This window comes from Argopecten irradians, chromosome 14 (assembly GCF_041381155.1).
Source record: "Argopecten irradians isolate NY chromosome 14, Ai_NY, whole genome shotgun sequence".
Taxonomy (NCBI): Eukaryota; Metazoa; Mollusca; class Bivalvia; order Pectinida; family Pectinidae; genus Argopecten; species Argopecten irradians.
In genome coordinates, this window is record NC_091147.1 from 21,101,303 (window position 1) to 21,122,660 (window position 21,358).

General features: G+C 33.1%; 2 protein-coding genes across 4 annotated transcripts; both read right to left on the reverse strand.

Annotated features, from left to right (window-relative positions):
• Nucleotides 1-408: 408 nt before the first annotated feature.
• On the reverse strand, nt 409-12,838 carry LOC138307931 (kyphoscoliosis peptidase-like). The gene is given in 6 exon segments (XM_069248856.1): nt 409-2,289; nt 2,292-2,371; nt 3,209-3,325; nt 4,066-4,181; nt 8,583-9,010; nt 12,414-12,838. Coding segments are annotated over 5 exon segments (1,944 nt in total). The 5' UTR covers nt 8,988-9,010; nt 12,414-12,838; the 3' UTR covers nt 409-1,063.
• Nucleotides 12,839-13,615: 777 nt separating this feature from the next.
• On the reverse strand, nt 13,616-19,529 carry LOC138307933 (uncharacterized). 3 transcript variants are annotated; one of them, XM_069248860.1, is made up of 3 exons: nt 19,021-19,529; nt 17,859-18,343; nt 13,616-15,400 (listed from the first exon to the last, which is right to left on the reverse strand). In XM_069248860.1, exons 2-3 carry the CDS (start codon nt 18,303-18,305, stop codon nt 15,341-15,343), a joined length of 507 nt encoding a protein of 168 aa, XP_069104961.1. In that variant the 5' UTR covers nt 18,306-18,343; nt 19,021-19,529; the 3' UTR covers nt 13,616-15,340. The 3 variants fall into 3 exon arrangements, with proteins under 3 accessions (XP_069104961.1, XP_069104962.1, XP_069104960.1); XM_069248861.1 differs by lacking the exon at nt 19,021-19,529 and adding an exon at nt 18,649-18,962; XM_069248859.1 differs by lacking the exon at nt 19,021-19,529 and adding an exon at nt 18,560-18,961.
• Between the last annotated feature and the right edge of the window lie 1,829 nt (nt 19,530-21,358).

The following is a 21,358-nucleotide window of genomic DNA, read 5'->3' on the forward strand; positions in this document are numbered from 1 at the left end:
ATCGATTATCGAACATACATTAACAAGCGATTTTATAAACCATTAAAAGTACAGACCGTGGCCCAAGGTGTGTGAAGTAATTTCAATCAAGAGTTGTCTGCTGATTGGTTACTAATTGATGTCATTGGTGTCTATTGTACACCAAGTCGCACCTGTGGTGAGCGTGGATAGAACATTTCTCCTTGAAAGTATAGGGCTAAAGACCTCAAACAGCTCACTTCGCCAGGTCACATTGAACTGGCAACGCGCAAATCATATGTCCGCAAAACAATCTGTGTGAAATTGTTCTGGTACTGAGATCGCGAGATGTAGTAGTCGGGAAAGAAAGCTAGTTTACAGTAACCTTAACCAGTGAGCCATAAAACAAAATAATATCACATAAAAATACATGATTAAAGTTATGGATATTTTCTTTTATTCTATTGCACATGAGAATCTATAAAAATGATTGCATAACATATAATTATATTTCTTATATTGCTTATATGCAATACAGTAGTCGATGACCATTTTGGTGTCGGTCAACGCAATAGGTAATTGTTAAACATCAAATGACGAGCAACTAAAACAACGTATGGACAAAACATGTGAACAGCTCAGATAAGCTTCGTTTTCAAATGTGCCAACGATTTTAACACGTTTGGTAAGCCTTTTCGCGAAATCAAGTATATATGAACGTAAAAGCTCTTGATCACGAAAGGATTCAATCGCGAATATCTTGTAAATAATAAAAAAAGAAAAAATGGCGGAAAATAGTATGCGTGAAAAAATAATGTTCAATGTATCAATACCTGTGTCTAAATAACTTTGAATTGCCTCCCTTTAATTGCAACAATGATAATCCAATTGCGATAACATGATACCGTGATTAGACAGTATCAACTGTACCTTTATCCTATGTGTGAATGTTACATATTTATTCTAATATCGCAAATATGGATAAATATTTATTTGGCAGTGTATTGATTGTTAAACTTCGGAAAAGCAATGTTCCGGCGTCAATGAGTACATATGACAATATTGATGATTCGCATATTGTCTTTAGATATATTAATTTAATGTGTCAGACGATTTTGAATTCATATAAACTCTTGAATGAGCCAGCATTACCGGTTATACTTCCGTAAATGATGAATTTCTCTCCAGGTAAGCATGACGTCACTACCGCTTCCCATTCATTATTGTTTACTTTTTCAAACTTTTTCCCGAGAATTGTAGCACCTTTCACCTTTTCCGACGTGAATCTTACATTGACTTGAGTTCTTCCGGTTACATGAAGATCTAACGGTTCGAGCAGACGGCACTGATATTCCCGCGCAAACTTGTAAACTTTTGGCAATGGAGAACATTGTTCTATTGTTTTACGACATTCGATGATGTAATTGATGGCTTGTTTATATTCATCTTTGTCCGACTTACTCATAATTTTCAGTTTATAAAATCCGTCTCTCGGAAAATGTGCTGTAATGTGAATTTCATTAGCAGTACTCTCAAGCATTGCGTAGTCGTCTATGTCTGCAATGTTCCCCAAACCATAACTTAGTCTCGTTACTGCCTCCATACATTTGTTAGTTTGTAAACTAAACGTGACACGACCGTTGTCTGTAACAATAGAAGGATTTATAGATTCTGGGGAAACGAACCCAAAAGATTTTACATCCGTCACTGGACCCCAAGGCCCGAAATGGTCGGGGTATGGCTGACAGTCCGGTATAGCTTCGTGACATCGAATGTAATATTCAACAAGACCCAATGTTTCTGAGGCGTCCGGATCTATATTCCCCAGAATTTTTAAGATGTATTTACCTTTTGTAGGCGGACGAACCGTCACTTTAAATTTACCATCCGATAATTTTAAAACCATAATATGATGACGGATTTCTTTTTCGTTCTGGATCAACTGTGCACTCACAACACCCAGAGGGACTGTTTTACCACTCTGTACTGTAACGTTGACCTTTTTCCAGACGTCTAATACAGAAATCTTATGTGACACAAATTGTACACTCCATTCAATAGCCCTATACACAGGTTTTAGCACCTTGTTGAATCTCGCTAAATCTACTGGCTCTTCTAGAAGTTGCCATGGTTTGCTCTCATCCAAATCTGTTGCTAGACATGGAAAATGAGCGTAAATGACGTCTTCAGGGTTCGGCATGAAATAAAACTCTTTATAAGAGTACATGAATTTCTTATTTGAGTCCAGATGCCCTGCACCCCATGAACATTCTATCAGACGCCAGTCATCCTGTACGTACACAGCGTTCCAGCAATGATTCGTGGAGTCCAAAGCTCATGGAAGTTCTCAAAAGGGTTGTAGTCAAAGCCCTTGGCGAAGCCATGGATGCACTTTGCTGGGATCCTAGCCACTCTGTAGGATAACATAATAAGTATTACCTATCTACAGCATATTTTGTATGTGATAAAACAATATAGTTGACGTGTCATCATCAACATAACAATATGGTTTTTATTATTGAATCTACATGTTATCCATCCTTTAAGTTACCATGGAATAATTATATCTTTCTTGTAACGAACATCTGTATTGGCTTCAAAAGTTATCTCAAAACTTACAAAAGGAGTCACCTTTTTTGTAACGTCGCTCCTAAATGGTTGAAATGTCGGCGTACATTCATAAATAAAAATGTCCATTATCATTATCTTTCTTTCCTTCAAAATGGGAGATTACATAATTATGTAACTTTTTTTTAACATGAAAACAATAATAAAAAACATAAAAAATAAAAGAAAAAAAAAAAAACCCGAATATATATTTACAAAATATGTACAAGTTCAAGTCTAATAATAAGTAATTAGTTGAGATTCAATCATAACAATAAAGATCGCAATGTCGGCGTACATTCGAAAACAAAAATGTCCATCAGAAAATATGATACGTTTGAATTATGAGAATTGCCTTGAATAAGTTTTTCTGTTATGGAGCTCTCATTTAAACTGCTTAAACTGGTTGATTTAGAGTACATTACAATTATTATGTTATATCTCCATTTGAGTGTATACTCTATAACATAAAATTATATTCCAGTCAATCTTTTAAAACTATATTAATTATAATTCCATATTTGGGATGAAAGCGAAAGCTAAAGGCCAATAGACAACTTTTGAATTTTACAAAACTAAGATGGTAAACATTACAAACGCTGACAAAAACTTTGTCAAAATGTGATATCTATGACAAGCCTACCTGCACAATCCGGCGAACAGATTAGCGTACCCTGTACTGACGGCCCTTTTTAGTCTCAGTACAGACTCAGCGTCCACTGGTTTCCTTTTCCCGAGGAAGTGGGAGTCAGTGTCGTACCTGTGAAGAGCAGTAGGGGCATAGATAAAACAACAATAGGTACAATCAACAAAATATTTTGTTGCATGACTGCAATGAAAGGTGGACGTTTCGATAACCGACCAAAATTTAATTTCGAAAATATTTTACAATGTTATAATAAAATGCATGAATTAAAAATGATATTCCTAAGGTTTTGTTTTGATAGAAATCATTATGTTGAATAATAAAATAACCCTTTTTGTAGTAATTATAATTTCAATAATTCGTTATTATTTTTAGGGAAAAAAACCGTTGCCTTTGTGTTAATTTTGAACTATGTTATGCTATAATACTAAGAAGTACTAATTTCAATATCAAAAATACAAACTTTTATTTTCATATTCATATTTAGAAATAAAGCATATCCTGCAAATCAATTTACATGTTTTCTGTAAAGGCCAAACATCACATCACTATTTTCGTTAGTTTTGTTATGTCAAAAATCGCATTGTGAATACAAAGTGCAAAAGTTTGTTATAATGAAAAATGATTCGTCACACACAAACTCGACAATAAACTTATCTGTTCATAAAGGAGATATTTGTTTGAAAGATTTATTTCCAAAGTTTTGTGAAACTAGTACTGGATATGTTGGAGTACTATCATGTCAGATAATGATATAGACCCTTGATAGAAATAAAATGTTCACAAATTAACTACATAATTGTTCAGTAATATTTTAATCGACATATATCATATATCTGTTCAGTTTTTCTTACGCTATGTTGTTTGTGATCCATCGGTAGAATCCTCGAACTTTGTCCAGGTCGGATTTTGCAGGTAACATAAGGTATCTCGCTAGAATCTCTACTGATCCTTCCATTGATCTTGGGGCCTTCAAATGTTATATTGATATAAGTGATACGCATTATACAAATCAATTTATATATGTAGTGCAGTTGTGGCCATATAGTGAATTAATGATAGCATAATAAAGCTGTCAGTAAAAACCAGTGCATGCAGCTATTTAAGTGAATTTATATTGACAAAGATACTCCTCAAAATGTCCATTATCTAATGCAAAGCTTCTTAGAAAATAAATTAATCTATGTTTAATGCTAATTTATGTAAACTAGATAAACCTGATATAGTTATTTTGTTTAAAACCTTATTATTACGTTTTACAGACTCCTATCGCTCTTATCCTATGATATTTGCTTGTGCCACGTCATGGGGTACTATTCCAATTCCTCTATAAGCACATTTTAAGTTGTGCATATTGCTAACAAATTATCACTTTAAAAATTTGAAAATGTTATTTGCATAATATCATTATTTTATTATTCATTAAACTTGATGTAGACCTGTTAGTCATACGATTTTATTCTTTTTACACCAGCTATTACCCTTGTTGGAAGAGAACAATTGTGATGATATTAACTTTAGCTAAAAAGTCGTCAATTTCTCTGAAGCATTTCTCTGAACGTTTGATTCACAATAAGGTAATTCTGTAATATGCATATTTACAAAACATACTGCTGGCTTTTCAGATAGTTTAATAAAATAATATACATATGTATGATTTCTGAAATATATTGATAATGTTCTAAAAATATATATCAAAGATTGTATGGGATTAGGACGAAAATGTTGGCGTTCAGACTAATATCTCACATGAAATACAATACTTACATATATGTCTAGTCTATGCATTTATAGGAACGGCGATCTAGTATATGTTCCAGTATAAAAACAATTTCATCATATTTTACTATATATAGATTTATAATATTTCACTGGTTCATATATGTATAATAAATGTGTTACAGTCCAACAGACATACTAGATATCAGTTACTGCCACACTGTTGCATTGCAATTAAAGTAGCATACACATGGAATACGACGGTGCAAATTTTGTTTCAATATTAATGACCTTTTAGAAAAGAGCAGATCGATGTGTGTAAAAGCTCTTGGTTTTGTTTGCTTCACGTTTTTCCCGCTATCTATGTACATAATGTTTCATGATACAGATTTTATTCTGGTCTAAACATGCATTGAATATTAGGTTGTGTCAATAAATGAGCATGATTCTTATCCCTATTCGAAAACTAAAATCATTAGGAATATGAATTCCAAATAATTAAACTTGTATCGAAACATTAAAAAAAAATAAATAAATAAAATAGGAGTCCCCCCCTTTAATTAGTAATTATATTTTCACTGTACTATAACTAATTCAGTTTATATGTATATATAAATATATGTATTAATGAATGCAGAATGAGTTCATGTTTGTACTTAAAAATATGAACGGGAGAGGACTTAAATAGGCGTAGCCTGATGTCCGATCCTTTAGATTGAATTGAAAAAAATGAAATTGACTATTTGGTATCGTGAGGACGTTACGTAACCTACTGTAACCGAGGTGCCGTTCTGTTACTACACGCACTACCTAACATTTCTATAATGTAGTACATAGTCTACAGGTATTAACAAATACTTCATATATACGATAACAAAGATAAAAATAATCCATATCACGATCACAAAGTCTAAGTCAAACAATATTTTCCCATCACCATCTTCGAATCAAGGTAATATAATCATTCGCCAACACCAACACAAAAGTCAAGGTCATGTGACAATTTTCCAGCACCATTACAAAAGTCAAGGTCACAATCCTTTACCAACATCATCATAAAAGTCAAGATCATGATCCTTTATTAACATCATCACAAAAGCCAAGGTCATTTAACAATCTCCCAACACCATAACTAAATTAAATGACCTTTCACCGGTGTAATCACTAAGTCAAGGTCATATGACCGTTTACCGCCACAAGTGTAAAGTCAAGTTCATTGGTCCCTTTACCAACACTACCTTCAATACTACTGCCTCATTCTTAACCTTCTCATAGGTGCTGTAAGAGGGCAACACTACTGTGGATTCAGACTGTTAAAACAATGATCAATAGAAATTTGAAACTAATCTCTGAAGTAAGTGAGTAAATATCTTACACATCTAGGAGTTTCAAAAGTATTATTTAGAAATCATAAATACTTGAAAAGAAAGCAGAAGTCGAGAGAAGTATGAATATATTCTATTTGATAATCATAGTACGGAAAGTAGGACAAAAACACACCATAAATATGTATGATATATATATGAAGAACACATGATGATATATAGAGCACTGCAATGTACAGCTTAGCTTTAATCCTTCGAGGACTTGTCAGTGAAATTGAAGCTCTCCAATTGCCAAATCCAGTCCGACTATTACCCTGTTTGTTAATAGAGATACCGCCTTTATCAAAGGATGTAATTAAAAATGGTATAATCCCTGATAAGTAACAGAGCTTCTACTATTATTATAGTGTAGACTATTAAAGAACTACCTACTACATCAGAGTGAATCTAAGTATGCAGTCTGATAATCACATTTCCTTAACCCTATTTGGAAGGCATAATGTTATCCGTAAGAAAAGTATATAGGAGAAAAATCCCCATTGATGTTTTATCAATATCTGTCAACAGGTAAATACAAATATATAGTTTATTTTAAATTGTTTTTATTTTAGTGGTTTGTGTATTATATTAAAAGATCAGGTATGTATATTTATAAGAGTAGTGTTCCTTCAATATATAAAGCTCACAAGATAAGTTAAAATAAATGTTTTCAGCGTTCGTGTCAAAGGTTATCTTAAGACTAATCCCCTGTACATGTTATTGCATAAAACTACCTAAAGTATTCATACTGTTTCATTCAACTACGAGAAGCATATGGTATGTTAAGATTGCGTTATAAATTCGTATCGGAGCTGTGGGAAAAGTATGATCATTCTTAAAATGCATTACATCCACATGACATTGCGGATTATGCTGTCTAAACAATTGGACGTTTCCGATATTACAATTTAAAAAGAACTATCCATTGCGACATGATATCACAAAATGACGTCATCAATCTTAAAATTTGTACATAAAATATAAAAAAATACCAAAATTATTTTGAAATGATGCGTTGGATAGGAAGTTCTGTTTCTATCACAATAGGCGGTGTTATTCAACTCTCACGGTAACAACTAAACAGTGCAGCTTGTGATTAACAATTTGTTTATACCACACGTGGTATAAACTCTTTACACATTCTGATTGGCTGACACGGTAAACTTTGACCGGGCTTCTTTTTCTTTGTGTCACGTCATCATTTTTCAACGTCACCAATGACGTCATTCTATGTTGTGATCGCTGCTTGACGTCAAAACTGGTGTTGGAAAGCGTATGTGTCGTTGTCCTTGTGTCAAAATACGTGACGTTTTCATACATGTTAATTTTACCTTATGTACTAATAATACAACTTGACGGACAAGAATTTTACTGGGGAGTTTCGTAGATTTAACGTCTATGAAACGAACTTGATCATGATGATAGTGGTTTGATGATTATTTGGCGGGAAAAGACGATGCCTATATCTGTTATAACTTTGCTACTCTGTTAGTAACGTTCCCTGTTGCGTCGATTTAAAATCCGGTCTAAGTTCGTCGTCTTTATTCCACGGGTTACTAGTACTGTCATCATGTCCCATCATGTACTATGTCAAGTAGAACTGGAGATATTTCAAGTGAAAACAATCACAGGCATTCTTTTGAAGATTACAGAGAGCGAAGCCCAACTTCAAGTCATATACAATGTCTCGTTATTCGATTATGATGTACATCAGCGGACGGAACTACCGGTTTCATCTTTGTCCTACACATAGCCTTCATGTTTGATATAACATAGTTCAAAGGTGGATATAACGACAGTGATAGAAACCACTGAAATATCGAGGATAGTCTCAGTCGTACAGAATCAAAGAACTAGTATCAATCACGGGCTTTCAGATGGGAGTAAACACGAACCTATCATAGGCTCCTAGGGCATTAACTGGCAATGTATACATGTACTTTTTTTTAATCTATTTATATATACGTGCAAATTATTAGTTTGAATAAAGAAATTAAATGTGAATAGAACTAAAAGGTGAAGTACTGAAAATTGATATTTATCGAAAGTGAAAGTGAAAATAATAAGACAATGATCGAAATGCAAATTTTAGCCATAAAACAATGTGTCATTTATTTATTTCATTTAATACGTTCATTCCATGCCAATATCAAACTTAACTGCATTCAAACATCATTCTATTCAATTTCACAAACACCATGCATATCAGCTGCAGAATTAACATTTATCCTTTTAATTATTTCACCAAAATGTGTTGTAAATAATAATAATAGATAAAGCAAACTTACAGTGAGTGCATGGTCATCAACTTTATTAAAAGCATCCACGTCTGGAATGATATCCTCCCGTCTAGTAGCCGGAGGTCGAGGCGGCGGAAGCTCCACCTCCGGAGGAGGTATTTTTGGCCTCTTCCTTGGTACAGTCAATTTAGGTGAAGTCGGCACTAAAGGTGGTGCCATCTTGAAGTTAGCAGCACGTGAGTTACCCGGAAGCTTCGGCGATTGAACACGCTTGAAAACTGGTCTGTTATCGTTGGTATTATGGCTGACGCCATTTTGTCTGACATCCGGGATCTTATGGAGGACGAATTCCGGGTCAGGGAAATGAACGTGGCGTTGTGGCCGCTCCGTTGTGGATGTTGAAGGTGCATTAACTACTTGGACAAACTCTGATTTCGATGATCCACATCCCATAGTGCATGTATGCTCAATTATATCTGAAAGAATAGGTTAATACTCAGAAACACCAGGAACGAAGGAAAATAAATTGTATGACTCTTGTCCACTCGAAGCACTCGACCTCACGGTCTTCTGCATCCGATCACCTAGCACTGCGCCGCGTCCTAAACCGAACATTACAGTCTTGCGACGTGATGCTAGGCTATGACATTACACAATGAGAAAAAGATGAAGTGAATATGCGGTTTAGCCATCATGTCTCATTTGAACTCCTATAATAGCTCTTAATGAAACATAAGCGCCGAGAGAGTTCATTCCATAGAAGGGACCTACATACATTGTACCAAACTCCATAGATTCCGCCCATCGTTACAAGTATTTTAGGTGGATGTCATGTAGTGTTTATTGCAACATGACCAGTAAGCTATTGGGAGGTCGGTTTTATACTGCTAAATGTGGTAATGGATGTAACAAATGTTCACTAGTATGACAGACAGTGAGGTCTTTTTAAATGTAAGTCTTTTTATAGCTTATGTTGATAATGGAAACAATCAAACAAATCAGCTGACGTAATTGCATGAAATATACTGAAACTTTATTTTGATGAAAACAGCATCAACATCACCTACGTTGACGGATTCTTTAACCTTTTGCAACTAACGATTTTTAATTCAAAGACACCGAACACCGATTGATTTATTTTATTTTTCCATGAAACCATTATAACATTATTTTTTCTGTACATGTTTTTGGGAAAGAAAGATAACATTAAAAACAATGATGCAGAAAATATAAAACAAAGAATACCAATAGAACTTTCTTTATCTAGAAATCTATCTAGAATATAAACCTTTTTTATATGTGGTGGTAATATAAACTTTTGTTTTCATTAAAATCGTCTTAAATTGAACTTTTATTACACGTCAAAATGCCATGACTGGTAGATTAATCATCCAATTAATGCAATGATACATTAATGCTTTAAGTGGTGAATGACTTATGCAAATCGTAGACATAACCATTTTTTTGCATATATATGCATAATTCCATGACAGTATCAAAATGCTTAATTTGTCTTTTGTTTTTAATTGTTTTGCTATTGATAACGTAATTAACATCATAATGACAGTACATTATAACATAAGACTACGATATATCAATTATCAGTTTGATATAAATATGACATGATTTACATCTCAATTTAATAGTTATCGATGAGTCTATATGATTATGTATATCAATTCTATTTATAGAATTTAAGTCTTGTTGATAAATTGTTCTCTTCTTCTGACACGTTCTTACTTTAATCCTTAAAAAGAAATCAATGTTTCCACATAAAAGCAATAAAACGAATGATATATAGATATATATATGAATTGTTTTATATATAATTCCCTTAATACAGTAATATTTATGCTATTACTAATACAAAATAAGTTCTGAAAGCTTATATTTAAACATATACGTAAATATATTCATAATGGATACTAATTTCACTCCCGAAGATACATGTAACTTTTGTGATCTATTTTTCTGTTGCTGTATAATTTACTGAAAACAATTTTATCTGGCAGTAGACAGTTACCTCATACGATATCTGTAAAGTATATTACAAGTAAATCGAATACTTTTAAAAAGGACATATACATTGTAGTTTTTTTCTCATATCTTTCCTTCCTTGTATTGGCAACATATTGCAGCTTTGGAGTCGGCTTATACGCTAAATCACTTTTAATATTCGTGATAGCTCAAGCTAGATCAGAGTGGAATGCGAATTTAATAAAAGGAGAAGGTGTCTAGCGTTCTCAATACATCAGTTTTTGTACTGAGAAACGGACTATCTATACTGTATAAACTGAACGCTTTTATAGGTCCTAATAGTTATGAAGGACATGCGATTGACATCACACAATTTATCAGGAAATTAACAGCTTTGAAATGTCACCTTGCTTTAATAATGTCTAATATTTGATCACAATTCTAATTAACCGTCTACCTCGCTAATGATTAATCATTGATAAATTGATGGAAAATTCGTCAGGTTAAAGAAAGTAATTTACGATTTCAATAGGACACCAAGCATATTATAACTAAGAAACTATCGATACCGTATCGTGTACAATCCATGTGTTCTCGGATTAGTTTCCACTAGAACGTTATATACAATTCAAACAGGCGTGTGATTTGGTTTATTTAAATTCTGTTAATCCTATAATATTTAATCCTCGCCGAGACGTAAGTAAATCACGAAATCCTAGGTCAGTTTTTGTTGTAATACTAATTCTCTTAACACATGAAATTAATTTGACGATACCTTGGTCACAGTCTTTACTACGCGTAACATAAAATTACATGAATGAATAGAACAATTCAATCCCTATACGTTATATAACGCAACAACTTCGTTTATGAACCGCCAGTGTATGTCAATTAGATAGCTCATTAATTATTATATAAATTAGAGAATTGTTTTTCTTTTCAATCTCGTATCCAATTAAGTTTTGTTTACTTTTATTCTGCCCAATGAATTACCTGTAGTTTAGATAAAGTAATGCAACTTCCCATGTGGGTGATGTGAAGATTTTCGGTGATCATATTCGTGTCCTCATCAGCCACTCTCTACAGTCGTGTTGTGTAGTTTTATAATTGAGGACGTTTACATATTTTAAAAAAGTAAGTATATTAAAGCATGTCGTAATAAAGATTCCGAGCAACACACTCCACTCCAATTAGGGAATACAGACACGGTCCTCTGTGCTTAGCTTGAGCAACAACTCTCATTTTTATATCATAACTCTTGTCGCTCTAGCAGATGATGCGTGTCAACATATACACATAAATCAATCGGCATTAACGAAGCAGCGCCAGTGGAATAAGAAAATAATAAGTCAAAATTCAATTTAACGATTCGGGACGATCAGAGTCCAAACCTAGGTTTTAATACGGTAAATTGAACTCAGCTACACAATCACCTGTCTTTGTTGCTTATGCCAATCTGCGGAGATCTTCTAGTTATGAAGATAAAGGGAACCAAAATAGTCTCAAACAAATAGGTAAGGACGGGGTATTTAATTCACTTCGGAATTGATTACATTGCCGTAATGTTCATTTGAGGGTTTGAAATGTATGTGGTACCCCAAGTAATTATTAAATAAGTAGCTTTAATCATGATTTTAAATATCGGTGTGGTCATGGAGCCCAAAGTAATCAAAGTTGTACAGAATAAGCCAGTTGAACTTCGCCTTAAGTAAAGATAAACTATCATTGTGTATATCAGTGTTTGTGGTAAATCACTTAATGGAATATCACAATTCTTGACCCATCAACGGACATTTAAATAACGGCAGACATATTCATTATACAACTATGATATGGATAGGCTTACATTGTTGTAAGTTATTCACATAGAAACTAAGTATGATCTTATAGATATATACCTACCTCCAGACCTGTAAACTGGCAAACTGTACTTTCCAACATAGATACATGCTATTTACATGCTAGGTGTCTCCTTCAAACATTGTCATATACACATGGACATAGCACCGGTGTATTCGATTAGACTTATCCATGTTGAATAATACAGATCATTAGGCTTGAGCAATACAGGCTATTATATCTCCACATTTCACATAAATATAGATCTACATACACTTGCCAAGTGTGGGATATTGGTATTCCAGCTATGGTCTATTTGCTGTAGGAATACACGGACACCTGTCGACTGTCAGTCTGTGTAGACATCTACCCGGTTGAACCAAACACATTCGTAAATTGCTAGCAACATGACAAGTTTACTGGAGCTAACCTTTAACCTCCAAAGGCTGTACTTATTTTAATAATGGAACGTCACGTGACCTGCTAGCCTGGCTTTTAAATATTTTTGATAGATTAGTCGGTGATTGAGAAGTTAGATCGGCTTGTCTTACATAGACATTTCGTATTACGGCCTACCGACTGTGTATATATTTGGTTCTCTCGCAATGGCCGGCAGAGTAGAAACACGTTCGGTATGCTGATCGATGCCACAAAGTAGTAAAATGATATTTTGCAAAACGTCATGTGTTCATTATGGTAATCAATGGTGTTTGAGTGATAACTCAACCAAGCTGAACCTGATATACGTTTATGCGGTAAGAGCTTTAATTCCTGAAATATTAATGAATATTTGGTATTCATGCTGTAAACCAACTTTCACGATCTGTGCGACCGAAGTTGATTAGCGAAAGTATGTCTATGCAAATCAGTATCTAACTAAATCATGTTGAAGGGTATTTTAATCCACTGGTATATACGTTAAAGTGAATCTACGCGAATCATGCGTAACATGAAAGTCGCGAAAGTTAGTAGCCCTGAAAGGTAGTTGGTTTCCACTAAATAGTTGGCAGATATTAACAAGTCTTTCCTCTTATTGCTTGGTTAAAACGTATGGGGTATACATGCATAGTTTCCAAATTGATTACAATTGAAATTCAAACCTCGTAGCTTAATAAGAGTGGATAAGCTGTACGTTGGTCTTGTTTGATCTGTTGATATTTTCAATGATAAAACGCATATTTCGACGTAGTGGATAGCTAAACCTGTTGCAAACGGCATGCTATCGTTCAATAATGTTAATTGGGAAAAGAAAAAAAAAACGTTCAAATGTTTGATGGACTTTCGTGATTTTATTATAAAAACACATCTTAAAGCACTTGACGTATTTTGGTTATTAGCAAAAACCGACTTGCTCACACGCTCTCTCAATCGACTAGCAAACCGGTCACGTATTCTTATGCTCTTTACATGATAAAACGACACACATACATCATACAATACTTACGATAAAAATTGCATAAATGTTTTAAAATGTTATCAAAATTATTTATCAAAAACTACATCCAGTCTTTAAAAAATAGACTAAAATGGTAAACATATTTATAAAATAATCGATATAAGTACAACAGGCATGCTTTATACATATGTATGTGATAAGCGATAATATCGGAAAAGATTTAGCAATTCAGAGCTCTAACCCATCATTCGTTGTTCAATTACTAAGCGAAGAGTACATGTATAAGACATCTGGCATCAGTCTCCCAGATAAACAAAACAGTCTTATTTAGACAAAGCCAACCAAACATGACGTTATAAAATGTTACGTCGTATTTGATTGGCTAAATCCAAACATAATCGGGGATTGTTGCATGATCCTGGAGCCATGCAAATCGATGTAATCATAATTGAGATTTATAGTAGCAAACATATTAATTACAAAATCATATATCTGCGCAGGCTTTTGTCTTAAAGTAGGTGTATACACTAAGTCTAAAAACCTTTAATTTATATATTATGTATTTAAATAGAAATGATAGCATCTTGTCTTTTTGTAAAAAATGGATACTTGTAATATTTATGTATTTTTGTCTTTGAGTAACAATAAAAACAAATTCCGTTTATTGTCATCGTTCTTATTATATTTCGTAAATCCTTTTCCTGTTTTCTTTTAATGATTAAGAATAACTATATTTCCAGAGAGTAAAGCAAACTTTGTATTTTTAGTATAAAAGGCAAATGTAAAATATTTAATATTTAATAACAGACTCCCAGTGTCAAGTAGCGCCTCTTAAAAATAGATTTTATACTTGGCGTGCATTGCACTGTATATTACAGTCATTTTTATCACAATGATATTTAAGTTAGTACTGAATGAGGCTATAGAATGAACACAAAAGTGTAAGTTATTGAAAAAAAAATAATATATAAAAAACACACTGTATCATGTATAAAAGTAATTTGACAATACGGTATTTACTGTTAATAATAATGCCAAGGATATAAAAATCATCTTGCTAACATATCGTAATTTCAAGAAAGCAAACAACATGAGTAAGTTTCATCCTTAACTTCAACAGTAAATCAATACATAAGGATTTTTAAGATAATAATTTCACTTTCTCTGGTATGATATTTCACAGAATCGATATGTTAGCTATCCTCACAATTGACTGAACCTTATATATAAATATTTAAATATATGAGTATTTTTCAGTACAATTTTTATTATTCTTGGTAATAAAATATGTTATTAATTAAGATTTGAATGTTATTAAATGAAACATCTTTGGAATATTTGTGTTAACCGTGAAAGACTTTAAAAATAACATTTCATTGAATAAAACAGCCTATCATGACTAAGGCTTTTTCATGATACTCACAATGCATTCGTTGTCTAATATATTTAGCGTATGTATAAGTATTAATATCAAAAGTTATATATGTGAGAGAGGATGGTCTAAAAACAGGTTGGTGTTTCTATAGACGTATTGTTTATCTTATCTAAACTTGTAAGTCTAGATTGTCCTCTGTGATTGATTCAAGTGGTCTGTTTAGTCATCCGTGAGGTGTTTGGCAAGGGCTTCCACTGTTTCATGTTTCATATGTGGTATCTGAAATACGCATAAAAATACTTTAACAAAATGCAAATACATGTACATGTACATCTCAATTTTCTATTTTCTGTTCCAAATAATCGAAAATCAATCACGCAAATTACTTTGTATTCATTAATAAAATAGATTGAACGAATATATTCTTTGGTATCAATCAATCAAAGATATTGCGTAGAAATTAACTGTGTCGTTCACAAAGACGCTAGTGATTTATTGGGATGGTTGACTTTGGGACAAACGTTTTAAATGAAATAATCAACAAGAGAGGTTTGTTAGTAAATAGCATACTTAAAATACAAATAAATATTTACTTGAATGAGTGATAAAATTTGGGTCAAACGTTTAAATGGAACGGAACCAACTCACTCAATGAGAATATGTGTTAGTAAATACCATCCTTATATTATAAAAGGAATATCTCTATAACGTGGTGATATTACTATGACTGATTGTGCTGTTATCGTACTTTTATTGTGTATGCTGACAATGATGGCAATATAAAGTCCTGAACTCATGTCAAATCTATCAACGTGGATACTGACATCAGACCATCTGGTCTTATCCACTCTAACTAAATGGGGAAAATGTCAAAATTTCAGTACAAAAATTTAGTAGTCGTTTATGCTGAACGGTCTATTAAAATCAGGGGTCATTTCAGGAAGGGTTCCCTTGTATGTGTTGTGTGTGTAAATATCTGTATGTGTTAGGAAAGTGTGATACGTATTAGCGTTGAGTCTCCTTGTACTAGTGGAACTCTTGTCCTTTTGTAGTGCAACTTTACTGAAGCATGTCGTCGATTGGTTTTTAGTGACACATATTTTGTGACACATGAAACTTTCGTTATCACAAAATCAGCTCTAGCTCGATACTTAGTTTTAAACGTGTCTTGTTTCTGTGTGTAGGTTTATTTTTGTATGAATATGACATATGATATCCAGTGAAGATTTATGGCGCTATTGCTGGTCCATATTATCTGGATATGTATTAATAAAATATTAAATGTATAGACAAGAAAATAATATATATACAAAACGCAATAAAGAACTTGTAAAACAAGATATGAAGTATTGTGCATTTAATGATAAACGGTTACTTGTTCATTTTAGAAAACGCCTAGGTGTATCCTATTTTATTGTTATGAACTGAAATCAACTTCTTCATCGGTATGGTTAACATTTCTTTTTTAAGGATAAATGTACCTATCACATTAGGGTTATATGAGGACGTTGCTATGACGAAAATCTTTGAAGGGTCTTTATGAGGACAGTTGCTATGAAGGAACCATTAGTCAGGGTGGTATGGGAACTAGAGTGAAGCAGACACCAACAGTCAAGTTCATATAATAATAAACATCAATAATCGGTGTCATATGATATTTTATGTCAACAAGACAAATCACTTAAAAATAAAAGAAAAGAGGAATTGAAGGCCTCAAATTTTGTTAAGGAGGATATTTCTTCATTAAATAGAAGCATGCAAATAACTAATTATAAATTCTACTGATTTGACATATGTATCCCAAATACCACAAGACAAAAACTTTAATTTCCTGTAATGAGATCAGCAATGACGTCATGCATGTGTCAACTGCTGATTTATATATAACCTTACTTTAAACACTTTGACCACGATAACACTCCCATTGTTTTCAGGTAAACAAAAAATCTTCGTTATACGCATCGCATATAGCAGGGAAAACGTTTTCATAGAAGGCAATATGAACTTATATTTACATATTTATATTTTGGTATTTTTTTATTTGTGTGTGTTTAATACACATGTACTGTACACCATTTTATTTTGGTGAGATAGAACATTTCGCGTAATTGTAGAGAGTTCTTAGGCGAAATCAAATGTTTCACAAAAAAATGTATGAATCTTTTATTTGAGTACAATTTCCAGTAGGCAGGTGCCCCTGATCGCGAGTTTATGCATTCTTGATTATAGTAAGTAAAAATAATGGAAATACGAAATATAGTATCCATATAGTATCCAATAGACATGAAAATGATATTGTTGATAAAAAATTGATTTGACGATGTCAAATCTGAGATGGCTTTAATTGAGCGTAGAACAATTTTATGATAATGCCAGATAATCGTTGACCTGGTCAACATGTATATCATAATCTAAAATAACTGTAATCTTAATGGAATATTATAACTATTGCTTGGGAATTGGGGATAAATATTGGAGTAAATTGTTTCAAAACAGATTTACAATATAGCCGGTTATTTTCTCGAGTCCAAAGTTTCGTCTATTTTAACTTAAACAAGAAAAGTAAATTTATTTAATTAGTGGTTTTTAAACTTTCAGTCATTTCTCAATAGTATGCGGTTCAAATTTTCGCGATCATAGTCAAGTCCCGCGGAACCGCAAAAATATCATCCCTTAAAAGCTAACTTGCTATACTGTATGATACTTAACATCTATTGTTTCACACTATTGTACTTACTTCATCGGCGTCCTTATCTATCCGAGCGAATGCTTTGACATCAGGTATGAGATCCTTCCGTAGTTTCTGTGGGGGTCTGGGAGGGGGTAGATCAACTGTCGATTTCTCCTCTGTTTCGTTTTCGTCGTCATTGTCCTTTGATGTTGATCCTGTCGTCTTTAAATCACTAATTTCTAATTTTGCTGATTCAAAATGTTCCGTCTCGTGATGATCAGTTAAATCCACGTCACTGAATTCTGATTCGTCTATTTTTGAGTTTTTGTTTTCTGTGTTATTTTGTTCGATAGAAACGGTTACATTGCCATTGATATCGTCCATTACTCCTTTCTTCTTCTCCTGGTTATCCAGCTCTTTGCCGTAGGCCACAATGTCCGTGATGGCTATATCGCTGTTCTTATCGTCATCGCCGATGTTATATCTGGCGTTCTTAGATTCACAGCAGCCCATCTTGTCTTCGTTTTATGACTCCCAGATATATTTTGATTCTGTAAAGAGATATTTATATTCATTAACTGATCACAAACACAAAACCGCTAACGTTTCACTGTTGATTCCGTTTTTACTTATATTAATACACAGAAAATAATGAAATCCATACACGATAAAGGTAATTCACATATAAAGACAATAAATCCATTCAGAGAAAAATTCTAAATAAATTTACATCCATACTTTGATGGGTAAAATGATATTATGCTTACACAGAATATCGATCTGACGATTTAGGCAAACAACAGGTAACTATGTAAATCCCACAGATCAATAATAAACTCTTTGTAACTGTAAATACCGTGTGTATTGTACTTCTTGTTAGATAACACTAAATCCCAAGGTAAGTTCCTGTACACTCTGTATCCGGTGTAAAACTACTTGATGATTTCCTCAATCTATCAATGAATCATCCGAATCACCCACGTGCTTAAACTGGACAAAAACGTTTACACGCTCAGGTGTATTAAACCGCATCAACGTGATCAAATTGCTTGAATTGCTTGTATGATCCGATTTTATATGTCTAAGTGTTCCTGATATTATGTCCATTGATCTAATATTAAAGTGAATGTAAGAAGGTTTCATATTATATTGAACCTATATTATAGAGTAGTTTATGTAATACTGCGTATGTAATAGGGATGTTAATTTCCATTGGTTGTTTACTTACAATGATGACGTAGGTAATCTACATAGAATCCACCTGTCGTCACAATAGGTAGGTTTTCCTCATTAAAGGTGAATTCCCAGGATCAGCTTGAATATCCATCAGAAATAGAAACAACTACTGTTGTTTTTAATTAGCATGACCTCCTTATTAGGCGTGTCTCGTTATGACGTATATACACCTGTATGCACATACGTAGGTAAAAACCTGACAGGCGAATCAGATTGGGGTCAGAATAATCCAAAATATACACATCTTTGCGGAGTGTATTGTCGCATTAATCACTGCCCATGGCCGAATACACCGTACACTCTCGTCCAGGCGAAATATTATAATATTTCATGTAGGCAGGGATTTCGTCCATGAATGACTCTTTCCCATATTAGGTGACACTTGGCCGAAGGCAGTGTCATGTACAGGCGATATGTATACAGACTGTGGGCGTAGTAAGTAGTGTAAATCGAGTGGTCTTTGTGTGTCTAGCACTAGAGCTGTATGTGTGTAGTTTCCCCATCTTAAACATTGACTGAAAGGCTCTATAGAAAACCGGTTTTATCTAAATATACCATTTAGCACAGTAAATAAACGTAATGGTATCACGTATTTATTCTTTATTGCTATGTAGATGTTCTTATAGATCTGTGGGTGTAACCTTAACAGCTCAATTCGTGCATATATAATTTAGATATAAACAGATTAATTTGTAATATAATTTGTTTGTGCGAATCTATAAGTGAATCGATGACTATGTCTACTGGGCTATGTATAAAACAAACATCATTTACCTTGGTGGAAAAGTAAAACAGTGAACATTGTAACATGTATATGTATCGTCATGTACATATTGCTACAGTGCAACTTAAATATTCTACAATGCACATTAAGCCAATGCATTATACATTAGCGGAAATCCTATCTATTTCATATTGAGTTCATATCAAATCCTTGTCTAGATAGAGTAATGGTGATCCTTTTTACACTTGAAACACATTTTTATTAGTTTTTTAAGGGTATACAAAGACAAATATAAACATCTCTTTCACTCTCTCTTTCTCACCTATAGTATTTAGTATATTCTGAATGCATTGGTTTCAGTTTCCAGTAGACATTATTATTTTTTGTTGTTAGATATTACAGCAGAGGGAGAGTAATGGTGATCTTAATGGATTGATCTTTAAACCTGACCCATTCGTGCGAACTATCCCTTAACTTGAGATGGATATTTAAAATATCAAATTGTGTTATTGTCACAGAATGAAAAAAAAAATCGAACAGTTTTACTATCATATTAATTTTAATTGCTTTATATTTTCATTGAAATTGAAACTGAAATATAGATGCATCTATGTATCTAAAACACCGTTCTAACACGTTCAATTACAAATCCGCGTAAACATAGAATACAAATATATGGTGATGCGCAAAAGATCTCTTACATAGCTTAATTTTACTGTCACGTTTTGATATTAAGTGTTTACGTATTGTGACTTGTTTGTTTGTAAGGATGTTGACAAAATCCCACGGGAGTCAAGCCATTAAATTGTGCGTGATTGATGGTATTTACGGATTTTTTCACATTGCTAGCGGCTACGACTCTACCTTCTGTTGGCTGTTGTGTATGTAGTGTTTTGTGTACTGTGAAGTCGTATGCGTACAGCCTATCATTGTTTATCTAATCATTTTATCACAGTGTTTGTAAATGATATTACTTCCATTATAGACAAGCTTATGTATGTAAGGTATGCATCCATGTATTTAGATATAAGTTACTAAAGGGATATTCCTTTTTTTTACCAAAAGCATTCAGGAATCGTATGCATGCTTTTAATGTGTATTTTGAAACCTCAAATGACAAACAAGCAATTTTCTATTTCCAAAACGCCACGCATATTGACACAAGACTGAGTTACTAATATTATTAATTCAGCTATGTCGGTCAGGAAAAGAATGAATTACAGAATCTACTATCTCGGTCAGGAAAGTGATTGATAGACGTTTATATTTTTATAAACATCTCTTTTAGTCATTAGACATCTAGATACACATGCATACTAAATTAGATATACATGTATTTATTGGGAAGCATAAGAAGTGCGGTTCGTTCCTATTCCAGCACCTTTTAGCGACAATAATCTAAAGTTAATATAATTAGCACTCATTAGTCTCATTGCTTATGGTATGTAAATGAAGTGAAACAGATTAATATAAGTACATTGTACTAGTTTCCGAGTCCATCCTATCATGATATGTAGTATGTTTTTCTCTATCCTTATTCAATCAAATATTATTCAAACTGAATAATTTGATAACCCACTCAGATAAAGGCTTATCGTCAAGGTAT